Source organism: Ahaetulla prasina, chromosome 4, assembly GCF_028640845.1.
Source record: "Ahaetulla prasina isolate Xishuangbanna chromosome 4, ASM2864084v1, whole genome shotgun sequence".
Lineage (NCBI taxonomy): Eukaryota > Metazoa > Chordata > Lepidosauria > Squamata > Colubridae > Ahaetulla > Ahaetulla prasina.
The window spans coordinates 56453934-56479544 of NC_080542.1; the positions used below are offsets into that span (position 1 = coordinate 56453934).

The 25611-nt window shown below is 39.8% G+C and overlaps 1 protein-coding gene across 10 annotated transcripts in view; it reads left to right on the plus strand.

Annotated features, from left to right (window-relative positions):
• Positions 1-25611, plus strand: part of CENPC (centromere protein C) — an 84351-nt gene that overhangs the window by 9154 nt on the left and 49586 nt on the right. For all 10 annotated transcript variants that reach the window (XR_009154944.1, XR_009154947.1, XR_009154945.1 and 7 more), the window contains 6 exons: positions 4063-4151; positions 7395-7467; positions 9696-9828; positions 10141-10284; positions 15518-16561; positions 22760-22842. Coding sequence is in view for 6 of the 10 variants with exons in the window: in XM_058181420.1 (XP_058037403.1) it covers positions 4063-4151; positions 7395-7467; positions 9696-9828; positions 10141-10284; positions 15518-16561; positions 22760-22842 (1566 nt within the window). In the remaining 4 variants the exon portion in view is untranslated. The remainder of the gene's footprint in view (positions 1-4062; positions 4152-7394; positions 7468-9695; positions 9829-10140; positions 10285-15517; positions 16562-22759; positions 22843-25611) is intronic.

Sequence of the window (25611 nt, forward strand, 5' to 3'; positions counted from 1 at the left end):
TGTGGAGGGAGATGGGGCTCCTCTTGCCATCTCTTCTCCCCCACCCTCTCGCTGGGCATGGCAGGGTTTCCTGCCCCTCACTTCAGCTGGTTTGCCGAACTTCAGAAAAATTTAGTTACCGGTTCTAATGAACTGGTGCGAATTGGCTTAATGCCACCCAATATTATAATTGGCATTATGGATAATCATGGATGAATGAATGGAAGTAATTTTCTGTAGTTAAAACTATGTGAATAAAGGTATACAAAATATTTCAAGCTTGCAATGTTGTTCAGATGTGTTGTAATAGGTTGAACAATGTACTTAAAATACAATTTTGACTTTAAGATGTTTTGGATACCCATGTTTAAGATCCGTAAGTGTTGCTTAGACTACTGCACAATTTAAGTATGGCATTTAATTGGAAAAGATGCAAGTCCAGGTACCATGGATAAGTTCAACAGGATTCTTTTTTTAATAATTTTATTAAAATGCAACAGAAAATTACTGCAGGTTCGAGCCCGGCCCAAGGTTGACTCAGCCTTCCACCCTTTATAAGGTAGGTAAAATGAGGACCCAGATTGTTGGGGGGGCAATAAGTTGACTTTGCAAAAAATATACAAATAGAATGAGACTATTGCCTTATACATTGTAAGCCGCCCTGAGTCTTCGGAGAAGGGCGGGGTATAAATGTAAACAAAAAAAAAAATGAAGAAAAAAGTTTACAAAGATCCTCTGCCTCAAAGGAACAACTTTCCACTCTCAACATAGCAAATATAAGCAATTGCAAAATCTCTGCTTCTGCTCTTAAGATATATAAAATTCTTCATCCCATAACCCATTTCTTAACAGAGAAATCAAGTACCACTGTTTTCAATCCAGTTACCAGAAAAAAATTTGAAAGCTCTAAAATGTTAATATTAACATATATAAAAACATTCCACATCTACTATGTATAGTAAATACCATTTAAAAGGCATAAAATGGTCTCAATATCCTAACATTAATTAAAACCCAATGTAACATGACAAATAGAGACCATTTCTCCATTACAAGACAAGCTCCAATATACAATATTCTAAATAACAATTTGTCCTATTCAAATATGCAGTCTATATCTCTACTCTAACCCATAAACATCCCCATTTCACAAATGTATAATAATCCCAGTGTCCTAATATAAATAAAAGACTAACATTTAACATAACAAAGAGAATGTTTTCTTTAAAAAATCCTCTAAACTTTATGGAGTTTATGATTCTCAGTCATCCAGATTGGTTGTATTTATTGGTTGCATTTTTGTGGTTGTATTTATCTCAGAACTACAGAATTTAAATATCTCTTTGGGATATTGAAGTTTGGACTCTTGTACCAAAGTGGAGTGGTGGTGGAATACAATGAGCCAAATTTCCCCTTTCTACTTTGGGATTTTATGATATCATTCTGTGTGGCAGTAGAACATTGTTTAAGAGTAGAGGTTGCAAAATGTCAGATCTAGAATGGACAGAGTAAGTCACTTCAGATGATCAATAAGATGTTAGCATACAGAGTCTATGGAGATTGTCAGTTCATCCAGGTCATGGTTGTCCCAAATGTGCCTTTTCAAGAGGCAACTGGACTTTCTGGTTTTTCTTTGAAGACATTTCGCTTCTCATCTAAGAAGCTTCTTCAGCTCTGACTGGATGGTGAGGAGTGGAAGAATTTATACTCCTTGTAGACAGTTGATCTGCATTCTTTTAGTGTGTTGTTAAGGACACCTGGAGGTTTATCTGTGTAATCAGTGTCACCTGAGTGATGCAAATGAGTGTGGAGCCTTCTTGAAACTGTTGAAAAGCTGTGTTGTAGACTGGAGATGATGTCATATCCTTCCCCCTCTGTTGAGAGGGCTGTTTAATTTTGACATAGGTGGCTTCTTTGACCCCTCTTTCAAATCAGCGGTCCTCTCTGTCCAAAATATGGACTTTGCTGTCTTCAAAAGAGTGGCTTTTGTCTTTTCAAATTGACTGCTGAATCTAGTCCTGATGGGTTTGTTCTCCTATGTTGTGCCATGAGTCTGTGAGTGGTTATTTTGTTTCCCCAATGTACAGATCTACACATGGTTCACTGCATTGTACTGCATATACGATGTTGCTCAGTTTGTGTCTGGGTGTTTTATCCTTGGGGTGGACAAGCTTCTATCTTAGAGTATTCTGGGTTTGAAGAGTTTTATACCATATTAAAAGTAAGAAATTTTGTATACCATATTTTTCTAATTAATATATCAGTAAATCCAAAAATAATCAGCCAAAATTACAACACATTCCATTGATTGAATAAATTAACTAGGAAGTCCTCTTTTTTTATACGGGACAGTCTTTGCTCCATTCAAATGATTGTTCCTTGTTACAGATTTCTTCAATGTTTTAAAAATCTTTTTTCTAAATACAATAAAGAGAAATTATTATCAAATGTTGTCTGGGATTATCATGTTTATTTCCTTTTTAATTTTTGAAACATCACCCAGTTTTCTTTTATATCTGGTTACATTTTCTTATTCAGAGACTTTATATTTTCCTCAAAGAAATTTTCCAATTTATCTTATTCCATAACATCTTTGGGACATCTGTAACATCGAAGACTGAGGTCTTCAAATTTGGCAGCTTTAAGACTTGTGGACTTCAACTCCCAGTATTCTCCAGCTAGCTAAGCTCCAGCTAAGCTGACTGGAGAATTCTGGGAGTTGAAGTCCACAAGTCTTAAAGCTGCCAAATTTGAGGACCCTTGATCTAGCTATGATTAATGCAGATCCCTGCACACTTCTTCAAATTCTCTAAATGCCATTATAAATCTTATTCTGATTTTAACCTAAAAAACAATTATTCTTTCCTGCAAGCATATATTTATTCTTTAAGAAACAACTTCAAAGTCTTAATATTCAAAGTCCAAAACCCCAACATTTTCTGATGCCTTGAAAAGCTTACATTAAGGGTTGAAGACATTCACTAATATTTTCAAGCTTTGTCATTCTGCAGGGTTCTGACTTTTTAGAAAAAGTTAATAGGCATTTTTTGAAATTAATAAGGTAAATATATAAACTTAATATCCTTTAAAAGTGTTTGTAACTGGTGCAAATATTGCATATTCTTCCATCTCCTGATTTCTTCTCCCCTTCAGAGAACTCTGCATTGTGTTTCTTATGAGAAAGAGGAATAGCCATAAGGAGAAATTGTTTGGGTAATTTCTTGTCTCTGTTTGATCCAGAGAGGATCCTAGCAGCCAATTGGCTTCTGTTCCCTTCTAAATGCTGCAGATGTTGGCTCTGATCATAGAGCTGTCCTTAGTTCTCTATTTTCCTTTGGAAGTTGGAAAAGTTTAATATTTTTTCCTGTGGGCCAGTTGATTAGTTGAACAGTGGGATATAGCTAGCTGATTTCTTGCCATTAAGAACAGCAATCTAGTCTTCTCCAGATAGCTATCCAGCTAATATGACAGAACAAAAATGCTATTTTACAATAGTACATGAAGAGAATTGCTGCCAACTTAATCTGCGAAGTCTGAGCTTTTACAAAATTAGATTTGAAGAATTAGATTGTCCAATTTTTGTATGAAGTTGACTTAGATCTTCTTTAGATCAAAGCCATTAAAATTGGTGGGAAGTTGCATTAAAATTGGTGGGAAGTTTTGTTCAAAATTTGGCAGTAAGCTCTTTTTTGTTTAAGTCTTTGAGACTGTTTTTGATTTCTGGCAATTGTCTGGGCTACTCCCTGCAGTTTTCTTGGCAAGATTTTTCAGAACTGGTTTGCCATTGCTTCCTTTCTAGGGCTGAGAAAGAGTGACTGCCCCCAAAGTCCCTCAGTTGGTTTTGGGTCTAAGTCAGGATTAGAAGTCATGTTTTTATGATATCTAGCCTGAGCATTAACTACTACCCCAAACTAAGTCAAACCTTCATTTGATACTTGGGAAATCTTACTTTGTTGAAAGTTCACTTCTGGGTCTTAAGAGAACATGGTTGAGGATACTTTTAGTGGAATAAATGTCTAAAAGAAAATAACATATATTAGCACTATATCTTTTTTCTTAACAGTACTTTTTTTTTCATTGTAGCCTGTACCAAGCAATTTATAGAATGTTCACCCACAGTATCATGTGACTCAAGCTTCAATTTGAATCAGGTGCCATGCCATAGCAAAGAAGTAAGTTTTTTTACTTATTAATAAAACATTTTATTTTTTTATATGTGGCACAGAGCAATTGTGCATAACATATTAGAATTTATTGGATCTTCTATATCGGGGTCCCCAACCTTTTGGATCTCAAGGACTACTAAATTCATACTAATATGATCTATCTAAGAGTGGCTAAGTGGTCATGTGATTGGGTGGGCATGGCCAACTCGATGGCCAACTCAATGTCACTCAGATCGAGGGGCACCTTGCCAGCTTCTACTCACCCCTCTTCTGCCAGTCACTCCTCACCTGCCTTCCCGGGCTCCTTAGGGCCCCAATAGGAAGCAATTGTTGGAGCTAAGCAGCCACCACGAGCTAAGCAGCCACCACGAGAAAACAGCTGGCTCAGTTCAAATTGGATCTGACCAAGAAGGAGGCTCAGCAGAAGTACCTCACTCAAAACTAAGAGCATAGGTTTTCCAAGCAGAGGGAAGACCTGCAGGAGTGCAAGGCCAGGTACCAGCGCATGGAGGCTCAGCGGGCTGAGGTGGTCAGCCAGTTCCAGGCCATGATGCAGTCCCACTGGAACAAGGCCCTCCAGCTCCATGTCACCAGCGGAACTTCCCTCCAGGCTTTGCCCAAAGCCACACCAGGAGGCTAAAGCAGACCCTAAGTCAGAATTTCTGCCCCCCTCCAAACCACACAAAAAGACCCCGAAGGGGGAGACTCTCTGCAGCAACACAAATGTTCATTGCATTGATCTGGCCCCGAGGCCATAGTTTGAGGATTCCTGATGTAGTGCAATACAAAAAAAAAAAAAAGGAAATAATTTTTCTGCGGACCACCAAAATTTTCTCACAGACCACCAATGATCCACAGACCACCGGTTGGTGACTGCTGCTCTATATGGATTGTCCTTGTGATTATGTAGGACAGTCGGAGCAAGCTGACAACCAGATTGCAAGAACATAAGTGAGGGGTCAGATGAGGAGACCCAAACTCATTAGTAGCCTCACATTGCAATAAACAAGAACATACATTCAATTTCGCAGCTATTAATATTGCTGGCTGTGCAGGCACAAAGATAGGGAAATGATTGAAGCCTGGGAAACGGGCCCCTTGTCAGTTAAAAAGAGTGCAGATTTATCACCAGCTTATCAGGCACTTTGTTGCAGCAAACAATAGCCAGTCACTGACTATCAACACACCAATCAACCAATAGGAAGGTATCACATAAATATGATGCATAGAATAGCCCAAAACACACATTCTGGTAGAGAGATGTTCCCTGAGGGTGGGCTCCAGCATGAATCTGAAAGCTTGGCAAACTAAACTTCTGATCCTAGTGGCCAACCCAGATTGGATTAGAATTTATATCTTTATTTATATTTCACTGCTTTTATTTCTTCTTTTGGGCTTACTGCTGTTTTAAAATTATTTAGCAATATTTATTTATATTTAGCAAATATTTAGTGATATTATTTATTTATTTCTCCTGCCTTCCATTAGCTTCTGCAACATATATCAAGAATTTCCCCTCCCCCTCAAACACTTTTCAGATATTTGCAATAGCTCTAAGGGGCATTGTGATTCATGATGGGAGTGAAAATATTTCTGTTCCTTGGATCATTAATAGGGCTAAAATATCATACTGGGTTTCTCCAATTCGAGTCATCATATCTAATATTTCTTTAAAACCTTTTTTCCTTTCATCTCTTATTTTGCTCATTTTCCCCGTTCATTTTGGATAATGTAGGCATGTAATGGAGGATGTAGGAAGACCTGCGGATTGCAGTTAGCATTATCCTTTGACTTCCACAGCCACAATATGATCCAATGATTTTGAACTCTTTTTTCTCCAAAGTGATCAGTATTGTGAGGCCAGCCAAATGGTATTTGATGACAAGCCTTTCATCTGTAAAGACTGTAGCAAACTATCTGTTCTTTCTACTGTTAAACAGTAAAGATAGAATGGATGCTATATAGGATAGGGTCAGTTTGAAAAGTCATAAGGCTGTATGGCACAGTAGGAATGCCAGAAGGTATATAACAAAGTGTAAAAATATTAAATATCTGCTGTCATCATATTTCTAAACTTCAATAAAAAGGTAAAATGCACCACATATTGGTGATGATGCTAGCAATTCATAGATATCTGTCACAATACTGATCTTTGCTGCCAGCAAAGCTGAGGCAGAAAGAAACTTACGTTTATATTGAGTAGCATATATAGGTAGTCTCAACTTATGACCACAATTGAACTCAAAATTTCTTTTGCTAAAAGATATTTGTTAAGTAAGTTTTGCCCCATTTTACAATCTTTCCTGCCACAGTTATTAAGTGAATGACTGCAGTTGTTAAGTTAGTAACATGGTTGTTAAATAAATCTAGCTTCCCCATAGCCTGCCTGTCAGAAGGTTGCAAAAGATGATCACACAATTCTGGGAAACTGAAACTCATAAATATGAGTCAGTTGCCAAGTGTCTAAATTTGGATCACATGACCACAGGATGGTATAACAGTCATAAGTGTGAAAAATGATCATGTCACTTTTTCAGTGCTGTTATAACTTCCAACAGTAAATAAACTGTTTTAAGTCGAGGACTATCTGTAAAAACTTGGAAAACATTACCCTGTTCTAATGGGTTAGCTGCTAATTTAATTAGAGGATGTGAAATCACAATGCAATGGATCTCGTCTTAAGGAAATCTTAAGAAGATATTGGTCATCTTTAGTTCACTAAGCCCTATATGCTTCATAAGTATTTTTGCAAAAGCTTTAAGTAACAGGCTAGTATTACATTTATAGTGTCTAATATACTTGAAGTCGCACCTTTTTGAGATTTCTGTGTTGTAGGAAATGCTTAAAGTCTGTTTTCAAGATTTTCTCCTGGATTCTCTGCAGCTCAGTTACAGTTTTCTTATGTTTCTATTCTTGCTCATGGATATGGGGAAAATAGGCAAGATCACCTGGGTTGAGCTATGTGATGAGGAATTTCCCAGTTATATTCAAACATTCTTAGGGATCCAATTGTTTATAAGACAACCAACATAACCTCTATATGATCACAACACTATAGATAATTCTTATTTAGGGACTGCATTGTTTAGTAACCACTGACAATTATAACAGTGATGAAAGTGAGGAGTGTAAGAACAGTGTGTCTCAGTCATGGTTTCTAAACAAAGACTATTGGTTCTAGATATGAAAAATTCATAGTGTCTTTATTGCTTTGTTATTAACAACATTCCCCCCCCCCCTGATTATCAGAAAGAACAGACCAAGTTGAAGTTTGCAAAGGACAATACCTTTGTTTCACCAGACAAAATGGAAAATTTTTCAGGTGGGTGACGTTTTTGAATTACTTGTTATTTGAATATATGTTTTAACATACATTTTTTAAATTAATGCTAATTGCATTTTTCAAATTCAAGAAATATTGAGCTATTTATATATATGATTTAAAATGTGCAAGTAATGATGTTTTTAATCCCTGTTTCATCCCTTTTACCATCAAATAGACTAGAGAATATTTTTAATTCATTAAACGAACAAAATTGCTGTGTCTCTTGCTATGGTTTAACATGCATTATTGGCAAATAATTTGTTTAAACTGATCTACTTTCAACACCAGTCAACTAAACTTAATTTGGCACTGCAAAATTATCTGATTGAGAGAAGCATTCATTTTAATTAAGAGTAACTTGCAATTAGCCTTTTATCAATCATTTCCTTCACTCTATAGGCAAACTTTATACTATTTCTCATTATAAGAAACTAATTGTCTATGTATATGCTGCACATTATTCTAGGCAAAATGCAGTTAGGTGGTTCAGTTTGATATATGTATCCTGCTACTATCTTAGCATGCTTTATGAATCGACCATCTTATTAAGCCATCTTATGCTTTATTTATTTAGATATACCATGTTTCCCTGAAAATAAGACCTTGTCTTATATTTTTTGAACCCCAAAATAAGCACTTGGCCTTATTTTTGGGGAGGTCTTATTTAGAGCGCGTGGAGCAAGATGGGGCTCCTCTTGCTGTCTTACCTGATTTCCAGCTCTGCGTTTAAATATTTTTGGAGAGACCTTTTTTTCGGGAGGAGGCTTATTTTAGCGCATGTGCTCAAAAGCCCGATTGGGGATATCTTATTTTCGGGGAAACAGGGTAGCAACAAGATATGTAGCAAATGTGTTCTATTAAGCCCAGGTACAGGGTTAATTGTGTTGAATAAATCCAATTACCACCTCTAAACAAGGTGCAGAAGACCTTATCTCTACTGGGCAACAAATTAGAGTATCAGGCCAGTTACAGATGGGATGGGAAGATTATTTTAGACCAAACCTAAAAAGGCATTATAGCAAACTTTTAGAACATATTTAAATGTACTCTTGAGTTGCTGACATAGCAATACCATCAATTTATATGGAGTTAGAAATAAAAAACATATAAGACATTAAACGGAACAGTGGCTACCTCAGAGTTTGGGGAAGATCTTGGAGGCCTAGTGCAAGCCCAGGCTTGCCTTCCAAAGGCCTCCCTAACCCAACTTTGGGTCCTCCACAGGCCTTTTCCCATTCCCACTGGATCCCTGCAATCCTTAGGCCTGACTCCCACCCACCAGACATCACAGCCTCCTTCTCCATACCTTTTGAATATCTCTGAACCTCATGTTGGTGAAGGAGGGCAGGACTTGCATCCCTGGACTGCCTGACTATCATGGAAGCCGCCATAATTTTGACTGTGCCTGGGATTCATTCCTGGGCCATTTGGTGGAAGCAGCTGCCATTTTGCCATGCCTGCCTCTGGGTCAAAATGGTTACTGCTTCTGAGTCACTGTCACATGAGAGGGGGACAAACTGTTCTGTTTTGCTACCTTAACACTTTGCAGACTGTGTTAAAGAATTATGGGTTCACAGGAAATGGTGGCTGTCTCTAGGAGATCTCCAAAAGAGCAGGCCATCTATCCCTGGGCTGCATGATAAGTAGACAAGTACCATATATCTAGGCTATTGAAGAGAATCAGTAGGAGGGATATGACAGCTATCTTCCAGTATTTGAGTATCTGTCACCAAGAAGAGTGGATTGACCTATTCTCTAGGGCACATCAGAGCAGGACAAGAAGTAACGGGTGGAAGTTAGGACAAGAAGTAATGAGTGGAAGCTTGTTAAAATGAGGTTCAACCTAGAAGTAAGGAGAAATTTTCTGTCAGTGAGGGCAATTAATCAATAGAATACCTTGCCTTCAGAAATTGTGGGTGCACTGGAGGTTTTCAAGAATAGACTGGACAATCATTTCCGTGGGTGGTATAAGGCTCCTGCCTTGAGCAATGGATTGGACTAGAAGACCTCCAGGGTCCCTTTGAAGCTTATGATGCTATGTTTCCATATGTATCGCAAGAAAACCATACTTTTATGTTAGATCGTAAGAAAATAAATCTACCCTAAGAAAAATGTTCCAATCAATTTGTCAGTTATAATTTAAGATAATAGGAGACAATTGTTTTTCTTATCTCAAAAAGATTGATAATATTGCATGCATTTTCTCTGTCTTATCAATAAAATAGGCAGCAAGGTATCAGAAGAAATTAAGGAAAACGATATCGAGGTGTGTTTAGGATCACCAATCCTTCTGGTAGAAAATGGAGAAGAAGGAGAAGAAGGAGAAGGAGAAGAAGGAGAGAAATCATGTGCAGAACAGTAAATTATGACTGTTAAATATTTAATGAAAGTATTTTATTCCTGTCCAAGTTAGTGTAGATAAATGATCAGTTGTTGAGAGAAAGGTTAATTGGTTTTTCCTATGTTTTGGTAATTAATGTGAGATGAACCTGGGTCTTGCCTTTATCATACAAACTGTCTTACAAAGTTATAGGAGGTGGATGATAAATAGTACATTTCCCAAAGGATTTGAGAAAATACTATGTGCATAATTTTTCTTTAAGAGTTGAAAATTTAAAACAGAACATTTGGAAAATCCTGAATGAATTATTTAATTCTCTTCCCATACAGGTTGTGCTTTAATGAAGAGGGATTTTCTTTATCCCAAAAGTTTAGAAAGTCTAAGGGCTTTTCTGCAGGAAAAGAAATGGAGGAGTTATGTATTGAAGAACCAGCTTCTAAACAAATAAAAATGTCAGGACCTATGTTGTCATTGTAAGTCATGAAAGTGTTCTTACAGTACAGTAAGGTACGAGTGCCATTACTTAAAGAACAGCTTTGCATAGAAGATTTTGGCATTTGTAATTGAAAGCAAGTTAAGTCATATTTTTGTTGTGACATTTAAAGTGGCTGACTTGAGAAAACTGCAGAATTGTGTAAAATGGGTTGGACTTGTTTGTTGCATAGTGTGCAGTTCCTTTCTAGGTAAAAGTCTCGGCTATGATTTTACTTTTGAGTAAGAGGCTTGGGATTGTTGGCACTTTGAAGAAACCAGATAAAGTTTTCTGTGAGGATCTGTAAGAGATACATATTTAGGATTCTATACCATCCATTATAGACTGCTCAAAAAAATAAAAGGAACACAATGTAACCCCAAGTCAGTCACACTTCTGTGAAATCAAACTGTCCACTTGTCAACACTTATTGACAATCAATTCCATATGCTGTTGTGCACATGAAATAGACAACAGGTAGAAAGCATAGACAGTTAGCAAGACATCCCCAATAAAGGAGTTGTTCTGCAGGTGTTGACCATAGACCACTTCTCAATTCCTATGCTTTCTGGCTGATGGTTTGGTCACTTTTAAATGCTGGCGGTGTTGTCACTTTAGTGACAGCACCGCCAGTGCTGAGTGACCACTGTCACTCTAGTGGTAGCATGAGACAGAGTCTACAACCCATACAAGTGGCTCAGGTAGTTCTGCTCATCCAGGATGGCACATCAATGCGAGCTGTGGCAAGAAGGTTTGCTATGTCTGTCAGCGTAGTGTCCAGAGCATGGAGGCGCTACCAGGAGACAGGCCAGTACATCAGGAGACCTGGAGGAGGCTGTAGGAGGGCAACAACCCAGCAGCAGGACCGTTACCTCTGCCTTTGTGCAAGGAGGGACAGGAGAAGCACTGCCAGAGCCCTGCAAAATGACCTCCAGTGGGCCACAAATGTGCATGTGGCTGCTTAAACAGTCAGAAACAGACTCCATGACGGTGGTATGAGAGCCTGATGTCCACAGGTGGGGGTTGTGCTTACAGCCAAACACCGTGCAGGACGTTTGGCATTTGCCAGAGAACACCAAGTTTAGCAACTTCGCCACTGGCGCCCTGTGCTCTTCACAAATGAAAGCAGGTTCACACAGCACATGTGACAGACGTGACAGTGTCTGGAGATGCCGTGGAGAAAGTTCTGCTGCCTGCAACATCTTCCAGCATGACCAGTTTGGCAGTGGATCAGTAATGGTGTGAGGTGGCATTTCTTTAGGGGGCCGCACAGTCCTCCATGTGCTCGCCAGAGGTAGCCTGACTGCCATTAGGTACAGGGATGAGATCTTCAGACCCCTTGTGAGACCATATGCTGGTGCTGTTGGCCCTGGGTTCCTCCTAATGCAAGACAATGCTAGAACTCATGTGGTTGGAGTGTGTCAGCAGTTCCTGCAAGATGAAGGCATTGATGCTATGGACTGGCCTGCCCGTTCCCCAGACCTGAATCCAATTGAGCACATCTGGGACATCATGTCTTGCTCCATCCACCAACGCCACATTGCACCACAGACTGTCTAAGAGTTGGGGGTGCTTTAGTCCAGGTGTGGGAGGAGATCCCTCAGGATCTCCACCCACACCTCATCAGAGCATGCCCAGGCGTTGTAGGGAGGTCATACAGGCACGTGGAGGCCACATGCACTACTGAGCCTCATTTTGACTTGTTTTAAGGACATTATATCAAAGTTGGAGCAGCCTGTAGTGTTGTTTTCCACTTTAATTTTGAGTGTAACTCCAAATCCAGACCTCCATGGGTTGCTCAATTTGATTTCCATTGATAATTATTGTGTGATTGTGTTGTCAGCACATTCAACTGTGTAATGAACAAAGTATTTAATAAGAATATTTCATTCATTCAGATCTAGGATGCCTTATTTTTGTGTTCCCTTTATTTTTTTGAGCAGCTTATTAAATGATTTATCTGTTGCGAGGATATCAATAAACACAACTTCATCTCAAAAATGTATTAGGTCTGAACTATTGGTGAACTATAAAGCACTAATTAAATTAATTAACTATAAATGCACTAATTATATGAATATTTAGATTAATTCTCCAGCGCGCTGCTTAGAGAATCCAAAGCGTGGGTTATTCTTTGTCATCGGCCCCCAGGACCTTCACAAAATTGCTAGCAATAGTGGCCGCCTCTTTCAGGCGGGTACCCGTCAGAGTGCTTTGTTACTTAGATGACATTCTAATTCTGTTGTCATCAAACATCCAAGCCGTGGAAGACCTTAATGCAGTGAGACAAACCTTACAACTACATGGTTTTTTCCTGAACCTGGAGAAAAGTCAGTTACAACCGACCACTCGCATCCTTCATCTGGGCGCAGTGACAGACTCTGTCAGGGGTCAGGTTTTCCTGTCTCTGGATCGACATTTCAGCATACGATCCCTGGTAACGCAGATTGATTCTCTCAGGTCAGTGCCTCTCTCCTCCTGTCTCAGTTGTTCAGGAAAATGATCTCGTGCATTGCAATAGTCCCTTGGGCATTGTTTCATGCCTGCCCATTACAGTGGTACCTCCTACCGTACCAAAAATCACGCTGCAGCAACTCCAAGGCACAGGTACTGCTTCCAGGGAAAATCCGCCTCTCTTCACCTCGAAGGCCGTAGAGAAGGGATGCATTTTCCAAGAGCCCCAGCACATCACTCTCACAACAGATGTGAGCCTGTTTGGCTGGGGCCTCATCTTCTCTCCAGGGTAGCCCAGGAACGTTGGTCTCCGGCGTAATTACAAAACGATATCAACTGGTTGGAACTGCGGACAGTCCACCTTGCCCTATGCCATTTCCAGTCCATGGATGCAGGCCATCATGTGCTAGACTAACAGACAATGTAACCACAAAAGTGCATGTGAACTGTGAAACGGGCACTCGGTCCAAGTCACTCATGGAGGAGTTAGTCAAGATGCTATCCTGGGTGGAGAGGCACACGATCTCTCTCAAGGCGGAGCACATCTCCGGATCAACCAATATACAAGCAGATTGGTTGAGCAGGACTCAGATAGATCAATCGGAGTAGCATCTCCATCCTGCTCTCTTGCACAAGTTATTGCAGTGGTTTGGACGTCCGATTCTTGTCCTCTTTGTGCACCCAAATAACAACTACCACACTTTGCCCAGTTCCCATGTCCCGGGGCCGAAGGGTGTGATGCTCTCCACTGCCCTTGGCCTCCAGGGCTGCTATATGCCTTCCTACCCCTTCCGTTCATCCCAAAAGTGATTCACAAGATCTTAGTGGAGAAGGCAGTCATCCTGCTGGTCGCCCCCCATTGGCCGCAGTGACTCTGGTACGTGGACCTATCTGAGGCCCGTCCCTGGAGAATTCCCCAGGACAGGATCTTTCTCAGCCAGGGGGTCATGCTACACCCAGAGCCTCAGTGGCTCCAGTTGACCGTCTGGCACTTGAGAGGATCCTCCTAAGGAAAGACAATCTCTCGGGGCGGGTTATAACCACTATTCAGGCTTCTAGACACACATCAATGAACCGGATATACAATGCCACCTGGAGGTCATTCTGTTCATGATGTTCCAGGAAGCACATCAACCCGACTACAACATCAGTGTCTGAAATTCTTGAATTTTTACAAGACGGTTTTGACAAAGGTCTTGCACTGAACATGCTTTGCAGGCAGGTTATGGCCTTGCACACTTTATTGTCAACCAACGACAATCGCCCTCTTTCACAAAACTCGAGGATTCAGAGTTTTCTTAAAGGGGCAGCCAACTTCTAACCCAGTTGTCCATCGCTGTCCAACATGGGACCTTTCCCTGGTTCTTCAAGCTTTCATGTCATCCCCCTTCGAACCATTGGGTTCCTTTAGCCTTAGACTTTTGACGCTCAAAGTCGCCTTCCTGGTGGCGATAACCTCTGCAAGACGTGTTTCAGAAATAGCTGCCCTGTCTGTGAGGGAAGATCTCTGTATCTTCCATTTGAACAGAGTGGTCCTGCGGATGGATCCCTTCTTTCTACCCAAGGTAAATTCCTTATATCATTGCGCTCAGGAACTGGTCCTTCCAGAGTTCTGCCCGGACCCGAGGCATTATTTGGAAGAACAATGGCATACTTTGGGTGTTAGGAGGGCCCTCCGCAGGTATATTAAAAGGACTGCACCTTTTCAAAAATCAGAGGCACTATTTTGTCTTTCCTGGCATCAGCGAGCAGGAAAGTTTCTTCTACAATAGGACGCTGGCTAAAGGCATGCATTTGTAAGGCATATGCACTGAAGAACAAACCTATACCGGATAGAATTTTGGCCCACTCAGCGAGAAGCGCCTCTACCACCACAGCTTGGGCCACCCAAGCTTCTGTTAATGAAATTTGTTGGACTACATTAACATCATTTATTATAATGATGTTTATTTATTTATAACATCATTTATTCATTATAAAGTTGATTCCTTTGCCTTGGCTGAGTCATCCTTTGGATGGCGTGTACTGCAATCAGTCCACTCAACTTCAGCCATCCGGGAGCAATCAGCCTCCCTCCCGTCATAGTACAAGCTTGGGTATATCCCACACATTGGATTCTCCAAGCAGCATGCTGGAGAACGGACGTTGTCTTAACTGAACGTCCCTTCTATGCATGCTGCTGGAGAATCCAACCCACTCTATTAGGCTTCTGCTTGTGGTACCAGATGGCTCTCTTTCGACGCTCTCAACATCTCTGCCTTCATGAACAAACTGAGGCTCAGCCGAGCAGAGGAGGCGTGACCAAGGAAATTTAAAGAAATATACACTCAGTATCTGGCTAATAGATGAAGAATAACCCATGCTTTGGATTCTCCAGCAGCACACATAGAAGGGATGTTCAGGTAAGACAATGTCCGTCCTATCATTATTGTATTTAACCTGCCACTGCATGACTTTATGAGCATAACTCTAAAGCATTTACTTAGCCAATTCTATTTATTTTTCTAAAATAAATCTTAACAAAGTCTAGATCTGCCAGATACACACACACACACACACACACACACACACACACACACTAGAATTTTGCTTTGAAGTTTTGAGCTTTGTTGGATTAAAACCAACATGTTTAAAGTTTGTGTAACAGAGAAATGATTACTAGCACTAGTTTTTATCAGAAAATATTTTTGTAAAATATCTAAGTTTATTTTGAAAATGAGATTCTTTGAACTAACCTTTTGTGATATGTAAGAATTTACTTGCCTATCTTTCCTCTCTAGAAATTCAGCTACTCCAAAGCCAGAAGAGGAATGTGAATTTTTGATAGAGGAATTTTTTGGTTTGTCTTCTGCATCTTGGATTTCAATTTCTGAAAAGAAGCAAAAACCACAGAAAAAGAAAATGTTTGCTTCATTTGAAGGAAACGAGGAAGCTAAGAAGTATAATGAAAGAAGAAAAAATAAAAAGGAGTTGGAAAAAACAGTTATGCCAACTCCATTGCAGGAAATAAATACAACATTATTTAATGTTGGTGAAAGAAGTTTTGATGGATTTCAAAATGCTTCAAGAATTAAACAAGTAATGGCTGTGAAGAATAATAAATCTCAATTGGTTAGGTCTTTTGTTACCTCCCAAAAAACAAAGAAACAAATGCATTCTAAAAATAAATATAAAGATTCAACAGAAATATGTAACAGAAGTTACCCAATAAGTAGCAAGCAAGCAAAAGGCCTTATATCTTTACTAGAAGCAGACCAAGAGTTATCAGTCCAGATACAACCTCTAGAAATTAAAAAACAAAGCTTATCACAGAATAAGCTGACCACACTGACAAAAGTGGAATATGTAAAACAACAGGATTGCACAGTCTTGGCTCTATCATCAAAGGGCTGCACACAATCTAAGAATACAGTTATTTATTCTGACAATTCAGATTCTATATCAAGCTTTAGTCCTGTAGCTCAGCAGTCATGCCATAATACATCAGTTAAAAAGCCACATTTACCATCCAAAAAACAATCAGGGATTCAAAAGAAAAAGAAAAGATCCCCTGCTGGACTTGGGAAGAAAAACAGGCAATTGGTTTCAAAGGGGAGCCTTGAAGATGATCATGGAGAGGAACACTTAGCTAAAAAGAAGAATCTTCATCCTTCTAAGCTAAGAATTGAGTCAGAGAGAGCAACATCTCAAAAAGTACGAGAGACTTCTTTACCAAAGCCTCAGAATAATGTATTATATCAAGAGGATTCTTGTGAGCAGCATGTGGCAAAAAAACATTCAAATATTTCAGTAACACAACAAAATAATGAAGGATCTTTATCACAGTAAGTTATGATTGTACAAGTATGTTTTAATACTATTTTTTCTTAATGCAATGCAATTTTGTACATTGGGATTATTAATCAGCTTTGAGCAAAGCTATGAATACTCAAGCAAAGACATGAATACTCAACCCAACTGTTTAGACCTCTGAGGTACAGACTCCTTAGACTGCTATGAGGCATTGATAATTCCCTGAGTATACATACCAATTAGAGCCATTTGTCCTCTTATTTAAAATCCTTATATGCTTGTATTCATCCCTAGGAATCCTTAGGTATTTTGCCATAGTTGTAGAAAGTGCTAAAATAAGCTAAATTAAATAAAAGGAGAGATGGCTGGAGAATGATAACAAAAAAGGGAATATATAAAATTTACCTGAAAAACAATAACTAGAGTTGGAAGGAAACTCAGAGGTCTTCTAATCCAAGCCTTTGGTCAAGCAAGAAACCAATACTATTTCAGACAAATAGTTGTTTAATCTTTTAAAAACCTCCAATGTTGGAGCATCCACAACTTCTGGAGGCAAGTTGTTCAACTGATTAATTTCTCCTTAGCTTGGTTTTCTCGTTGATTAGTTTCCATCAGTGGTGAAATGTAAAATTTGTTGCTACCTGTTCTGTGGGCTTGGCTTGGTGGTGGTGGGTCATGTGACTGGGTGGGCATGGCCAACTTTTTTTTTACTTTTTTAAAGGATTTTTTTTTACTGGGTGAACCGGTAACATTTCACCCATTGCTCCAAAGCTTTGGGTGCTTTGGAGAATAGTTGACTATCTCTACTTTGTGGCAGCCTTTAAGATATTGGAACATAATATAATATCACCCCTTCTTTTCATTAAATTAGACATATCCAATTCCTACAACTGTTCTTTGAATGTTTTATCCTCCAGTCCCCTAATCATCTTTGTTGCTGTTCTGTTCAATCTTTGCACTACAAACTTCAGTATTGGTTTGGAATATTGTAATGGGTGCCATTGGAAAAGCCTTATATTCATATTGCAGGCCTTGGAAAATTATTTTTTGAGGTAACCTGCTAGTTAAATGCTTTGTAGTTTAGGCCTTAAATATGGCTTGGCCACAGACTGAAAAGCAGTGCAGATCTGTTAGCAAGATTTAATATCTATAGGATAAATTATGCCATGTTGTAATCTAACTGCATCAGTTCTAGCTAGGTATATCTTTCAGAGCAATCAGCTGTATAGGACTTTGTTACATAAAAATACAAGTAGTCCTCAACTTATGACCACAATTGAACCCCAAATTTCTGTTGCTAAATAAGACAGTTGTTAAGTGAATGTTGTCCCATTTTATGACTTTTCTCGCCATAGTTGGTAAGTGAATCACTGAAGTTGTTAAGTTGACATGGTTGTAAATGAATCTGGCTTCTCCATTGACTTTGCTTTATCAGAAGATCACAAAAGTGAACACATGACACTGCAACCATCATAAATATGAATCAGTTGCCAATGTCTGAATTTTGATCATGTGACCATGAAGATGCTTCAATGGTCGTAAACGTGAAAAACAGCCACAAATCACTTTTTTCAGCGCCATAGTAATTTTGAACATTCACTAAAAGAAGCTGTTAATCAAGGACTACCTGTATTACAGTAAAAATATTTTTGAGGGCAGCTATCAAGAGTTTTTGTAAAATTAGGCTTCCCCCCATTAACAGTTTTTGGGAATGTATATGTTATTTCAGTGGCATATAGGTTAATGAAAAGGCAAAAAAAAGCTATACTTCCCAAATGGCTACTGGGAGAAAAAGTTGCTTCCCTTGTCAACAAATTTTTATCCAAGAAGGAGTTATCTTTCTCATAATCATCTAAGAGATATTTAATATTTCCAAAGAATATTTCCTCTTTTTTTGGATCTGAGCCTACTGACAGCACTGAAAGCTAAGGAGCACTTATTTTATCTGTTCATATGTATGTTTTTCTAGAAAACTTTCTACATCTGTCACTCTTGATCTTAAGGAATATGCAAAAGGAGCCATGTAGGTTGGAGAAGAAACACAAAGATGTGATATGGTCCAGTTGGGTGGATGAGGATGTGCAAGAGATGCCAAAGGGGTTGAAAATTATACATGAGAGTATGGTGCGGATTGGGAATAGTGCACAGAGATGCAGGTTGGAAAGATGGTGCAGGTCAGGAAGGATGTGTGAGAAGTGCTATGTACATAAGGGAGAGAGTGCAGGGGTGCAGTGCAGGTCAGGAATGGTTTGTGGGGATGAAGGATTGCTGGCCTGAGCACAGAGATTTTCTAAATATATTTCCCTTGATGCAGTAGTCCATTTCAGCAGATGATATTTGATGGTATTAGAAGTATCCTTGAAGGATGGAACCTGTTCTGAGTAAAGCTGCCTTTTGCAATGACTGGCATTGAATTTGTCGTGGTGCTGGTATTCAAGTGGTGCTCCAGTTGTTTGGGATTGCACTCACGGAGTCTATGACTGTTGGTACTACCTTTGTTTTCTTTTGTCACAGTCATTCCACCATGTTTCTCCAAAAAGATGACCCACCTTGAAAAGAAGCCCTATCACGTTTTTGAGCGCATGTGATCAAATTAAGCCTCACCCACAAAATTAGCCCTAATTAAGATGCCACCCACCCTGAGGCACACAGGTAAAAAATAAGCTATGGTGGGGATAGAGTAGAGCTGCCCTACTTACCAGGCTTCATATCCCAACACCTGCCTCGCCTTTTTCGGCTGCTTCTTCTGCAGTTGCTTGTGGTCACTTGCACACATCGCCCTGACCTCCGTTTTGCTTTCACATGGCTGCCGGAAAGCATTTGCAGTGGATAACAGAGCTCTGGATAAATCAATCAATCGGAGCTCTATTATCTCCTGCAGAGGGCTTTCCAGAAGGCCGTGAGGTGAGTCAATAATTAGAACCCTACAAAAAGGAGGCCTAGCCATTTTTCCGCAGGTCAAAAAAAAATGAGACCCGGCTTTCTTTTTGGAGAAACGCAGTATTACTATTTGCAGGTCTTTGCATTTTTTTATTTCTTCAGTTCTTTCTCTTCTGTTGTCTCCAAGTATTGCCACATGCTATATCCAGATATTTGCCTTTCTTGTTGACAGTTGTTAAGTGTGGGATGTTATGTGGCAGGTCGGAATTGGGACAACTCAACAATACTGGCTTAACAGGGCCAGATGGGGGTGGCCTTCTCGCCACTGCTATGTCCCCTCTGCCAACTCCTGCTGCCATTTCTTCACAAGACAACTCAACACTGGAAATCTGCTGTGGAGATAACTTGCTGTGGGCACCAGATAGAGCTGGGCAAGTGGGTGAGCAAGCGAGTGAGCTGTTAGGGTGCAGCAAGGGATAGGGTACTAGATGGAGAGCTGGGTGGATGAGCGAGTGAACGGGGTGGCAGAGGGTGGCAGCAGTAGGTTGGCTTGGTCTTAAATACCGAACCAGCAGTTCATCTGAAGTGAGAGATGAGGCGGAGGGCAGGGATGAAGGATCAGATGGGGGTTTCCCATTTTTATATCCCCCACTGTTGCCTCTGCGCCTTGGGTTGTGGCTGATGAGAAGTAAGTAAGCTGTCAGGGAAGAGCGACAGCAGCATCAGATGGGACACTTCCCATTTTGACTCCCTCACTGCTGCCCTGGACCTTGGCTCTGGACCAAACGCTAAATGGGCAGTTTGGCTACAGTGGTGTGGAGGGTAAGTTTCTTTTAAAGGTCCTCTGCTATGACTTTGCAAGTGTTTTTTGTGCAATTTTTTAAAAAAGTGTTGCCATTACTATACAATAAAAAAAAACCTTGCAAAGTGGGTGGTGGCATTTAATAAAAGTCCTGTGAAGAAATGGCATCAGGTTGACAGAGGGGTTTTGGTGATGGGAAGAAGCCACATCGAGTCATCATAGACCTGTAGCAGGTACCTGTCTATTTAAGTTTTAAAGTCCCTAAGCAATTTAGCTTCTTCATTTTCTATGATTTTCTCTATTTTATGGTCCTACCAGTTCTTGTGGGCAAATGATATTTCTTGCAGATATTCCAATATACCATTGTTGCTATTTTGTCATGCCATTGCTTGTAGTCAGTTAGTGCAGTCTTCTTGTGGCGGCTAACAAACACTGTTTCTTCAGCTTCTTTGCATAGGCAGCACTTACTCTGTTGCTGTCTTCTGAATTCTGACTTTATATACATTTGTTCTTAAGGCTCGGTCTTATGTAGCTTGATTTAGTTTCTCTGTCTTTTTCTTCAACTTTCCTGTTCTTAGCCATTGCCAAGTCTTATTATTTGCTTCCCCCATTATTATTATAATTATTATATATTATTATATATTATAATTATATAATGTATATAATATATTATAATTATAATAATAATAATAATAGTTATTATTATTATTATTATTATTTTAGCGTGCTGGCCATATAATTCTTAGACTTCCCATGTCTCCATTCTATTCTTCATTTGGTCTTTCTTGTAAGCCAGTTTAGTCTTTTCGGTATTCAGTAATCCTTCCTGGTATACTAGTTTCAGTGCATTTTCACTGTCCTTCAGATATTCTTCCAATGCATTATTTTTCTTTTCCAACTGTTCTGATGTACTTGCAACATTCTTCAACATCTACTTTCTTTGGTAAGACAAAGTCTGTCAACATCACTGTGAGGATAAAGGGCATGATTCGTTATTTTTCTGGTCTTCCTACTTAGGGCTTTTAGTTCTGTTTGAGTTCACACCACTATTGTGTATCTAATGACTGGAATTGCCAGGTGCTTATTGCCTTGATAGTGTTTTCTCCACTGAGTTTGGACTTTTAAGATCTTCTTCACTGTCTTGATATTCATTTAAAACACTTTGACCAGGAAGGATAATGGTTTAAAATTGATTTTACAATATATATAAATTTGAAAATATACAGACTTTAGAGTAAAAGGGTTCTTTGTGTATGGATTTTACAAAGTAAGAATGAGTTAAAGGTTCAGGTGGATTTGGAATTATATCTTTGGATTAATTAGAAGATTTTTTTCATAAGAAAATTGTAATTGCTTTGGTGTTTTCACAATAAGGAGACCTTGAAGGTTGAACACTAAAGGAAGCTAGAGAATAAAGAAAATAGAGTAGAAATCTTTATGACAAGTTTTTAATTTTTTTCTAAACTTGTTGACAAAATGGCAGACCATGTTGCAATGAAGCTATAGAATAGACATGTCAAACTCAAGGCCCAAGATCCAGTCCATGATGTGATTAGATCTGGCCTGGAGGGGTTGCCCTGGAGACAGTGAGGACCTGGCCCCTGCAGCCTCAGCCCCAACCGGGCGCCTGCCCTAAACACACACAAGAAGTGGTGAGGGCTCAGGGACTGGCATACCTGGTAAAAGGGAAGTGCTTGCGGGCTGCAGGGCTGGCAAGCCGGCCATGGAGGCATCAGAGGTGCTGGTGGTGGGCACAGCGCTGCTGCTGGGGTTCTGCTATGCTCTGATCTATAATAACTTCCTGCAGACTAATTGTAATAATCTTGCAAATTCAACTGTTGAATTTTTTTTCAGATCTTATGCATCAGATGGAAATATGAATAACATCAGATAATTTTTTTGAAATGCCTTCCTTCCTTCCTCCCTCCCTCCTTACCTCCCTCCCTCCTTCCACAATACTTGATGATATAACCTATTTTATTCAGACTGAATTAAAAATATTTCTCTGAGATACTATTATGTGTACAGTAAATATGTGCAGATCTTCTATGGGAATTATTTGTTTCTGAATATTATGCCCAATGTCTGATTCATAGTAACACAAAACATATTCAAGAACCTAGAATGAAAAAATGGTGAATGTGCCACTTAATCCAGGTAAAGTTTTCCTCTGATGAAATTGTTTCACACTAGTTGTGAAATTTGTAGAGCTGAAATCCCAGATCTTAAGAGTTGCTAAGTTTGAAAAAACACTGGTTTAGAATCAAACGGAATGTTCTGGAGTAATTTTTAGGAAAAGCTATGAAGCGATGTCAGAAAAATAGATTCAGTATTGCACTGTCCTCGTGGGACATAAACCTGCTGATATCATTTTTGGATTTTATTTTTGTATTGCCCTTTTAAAAGAAAAACAGCTTGGGAAGATAAACAATTATCATTCCATAAATATATTGTACATGGAGATATTATGTTTCCTGATTTAAGCTACATCGGGTAGTATAATTTACAAATATAATGATTTAATCTGATCTAAACATTTTTTTTTTAGTGACTCACTACTTCTACCACTTTGTAATAATGAAATATTTAAAAGAGAATGGAATCCATTTAATACAGATGATTCTAATTCAGGTAACTTGACAAAGTTAATATTTAAGTTCTGTTTCTTTTTCTGTGCAGGATCGGCTACTATTGTGGTTCATACAAATTGTTAAGATTGTGTGGTTTTTTGGGGTGTGTGGTCTATGCATTATGCTTACTATTAAATGTGGACCAAGCAAATATGATTCATTCCATGAGTTCTCACATTATTGGTTCTGATCCTGAGCAAATTGTGGCTTACAGAATATAAAACCACATTTAAAACAATAAAAACTAACAAAAAGAATCAAATAAATTAATATAATACAATATAATAAAATCACCCCCACCTCTCACCCCCCGCCCCAGCGACAGCAGATCATACGAGCCATTTAATGGGCTCCATCCCACTCTGGGTTCCCCTGGCTCGCTGGCAGAACCAGGTCTTCAGCACCTTCTGGAAGAATAGTAGAGTGGGGGCCATTCTAATCTCTGGGTGAATGATGGTTCAGAGAGAGGGAACCACCACCGAGAAGACCTGTCTTTTGGGTCCCACCAAGTGCATCCCCTTGGGGATGGGACCCGCAACATTCCTTGCCTCCCTGCTCTGATGGGTCAGGTTGATGTGATAGGCAAGAGACGGTCCCTCAGATAACCTGGTCCCAAGCCATGAAGGTGACAACCAGCACCTTGAATTGCATCTGGAATAAAATGGGCAACCAATGCAGCTCCCGCAGGAGAGGTGGTACTTGTGCATACAAAATCTGTACAAAACCATGCGGACCGTTGCATTTTGCACCAACTGGAACTTATGGATGCTCTTCAAGGGCAGCCCCATGTTAAGCATGTTGTATTTGTATTATTACCATGCATTTTTAAAACTATACTTGATATTATAGAATCTTATTTTGAAATAACTTGATTCATGCTTATCTATTTTACAAATAATTCATTTATTAAATGTGTAAGTATATAATAAGTAATAAATTTTTTGTAATTTGTTTGATTTAAACTTTTTTTGTGGTTTGGGGTTTTTAATGCAGAATGTAAGAATTCGCGCTTCCTGATGCTAGCACTAGCACTTCGACCGGGAGTCTGCAACCTGCGGCTCTGGAGCCGCATGTGGCTCTTTCATTCTCCTGCTATGGCTCCCTGTCTGCTGAACACACCACTGGCTGGCCCCACCCCTTGCCCTCCCTTCCCAGTCACTCCTTGCCTGGCCTGACACGGTAAGGACGATGGCGGGAGATGGAGACTCACTCCATATTCCAGAGCGGGATCGAAGCACCTCTGTATTTGCCATATCTTGCAGGTGCTTCTTCCAGCCCTTATTTGTCCTGTGCACACCTTGGTCGCTTGGGGAGATGTGCGACTTGCTCTCCGCCCGAGACACTGGCCCAGCCTGGCTGCGGCCAATGTTCTGCATTGTAATGGGCTCAAGGAGGAGGAGGGGACACCATCGCTCCCATTGTGAAGTGTGCTAAATTTAATAGCTGCACAAGGTGCTGTGAGAGCAGCAGGCAGGCTATGGAGGTGGCAACAGCAGCGGTGTCGGCTGCAGCCAGGTTGAGCCAGTGTCTTGGAGCGGAGAGCAAGTTGCGCGTCTCCCCTAGCAACCAAGGTGTGCGCAGCACAAACAAGAGCTGGAAGAAACGCCTGCCAGTGGTGAGTTCAGCTGACAGGGAGTCACAGCAGGGGGACGAAAGAGCTTCATTTATCTGGGAACCTGAAATGACTCTTGATTTAAATATGGTAAAAAGCACCCAAAGAAGAAGAAAGAAAAACATCAGCAAAAAAAAAACACTCAACCCTCGCCTGTTTTTGGAAATGGTTCAAGAGGGAACACACACACACACACACACACACACACACACACACACACACACACACACGACAGAGAGAAAAGAGGAAGAGAGAGAGAGAGAGAAAGAAAGAGAGAGATACACACAGAGAGAAATGCCTGTTTCCCACAGAAAACACCAGGAGCCACAAAACCTGGGTAAGCATGGCGGGGTGTGTGTGTCATGTGACTGGGTAGGCATGAGTGATGTTGAGTTAGCCATGCCCACCCAGATTTTGTGACTCTCGGTGATTTCTTTTCTGTGGGAAACAGGTCAAAATGGCTCTTTGAGTGTTTAAAATTGCAGACCTCTGCTTTACAGTCCTCTCTAAGCGGTTTATAGAGTCAGCATATTGCCCCCAATATGGGTCCTCATTTTACCCACTTTGGAAGGCTGATTCAACTGAGTCTGGTGAGATTTGATATGCCAAACTGCTGACAACCAGTGATCAACAGAAATAGCCTGCAGTACTGCACTCTAACCACTGTGCCACCATGGCTCCTTATATCCTATACATATAAAGGTCAATGATAGTTGAATCAGGGTTTTCTTGTAAATATTTGTGTCTTTGGCATGTCTGCTAGCATGGTATGTATTCAAACAACTATGGCTTTAGTGTATCTGTAGAAGTGCATGCATTGGTAGGAACAGAGCTATATTCAGTGCTATTGTAATTGGGGAAAATTGGAGGAAGGAGTACGTCTACACTGCCTCAGTGGTTAGAATGCAGTATTGCAGTTCTGTCCACAGCCTGGAGTTCGATCTTGATGTGGCTCAAGGTTGACTCAGCCTTCCATTCTTCTGAGATCAATAAAATAAGTACCCAGATTGTTGGAGGCATTGTAAACTACTCAGAGACTGCTGAAAAGTATTATGGGGCAGTATATAAGTTAAGTATTATTGCTATTGCTAAATGCAGGATATAAATACAAGAAACATACATGTAAAGTAAATATTTTAATCCATTTTAATTAATAAG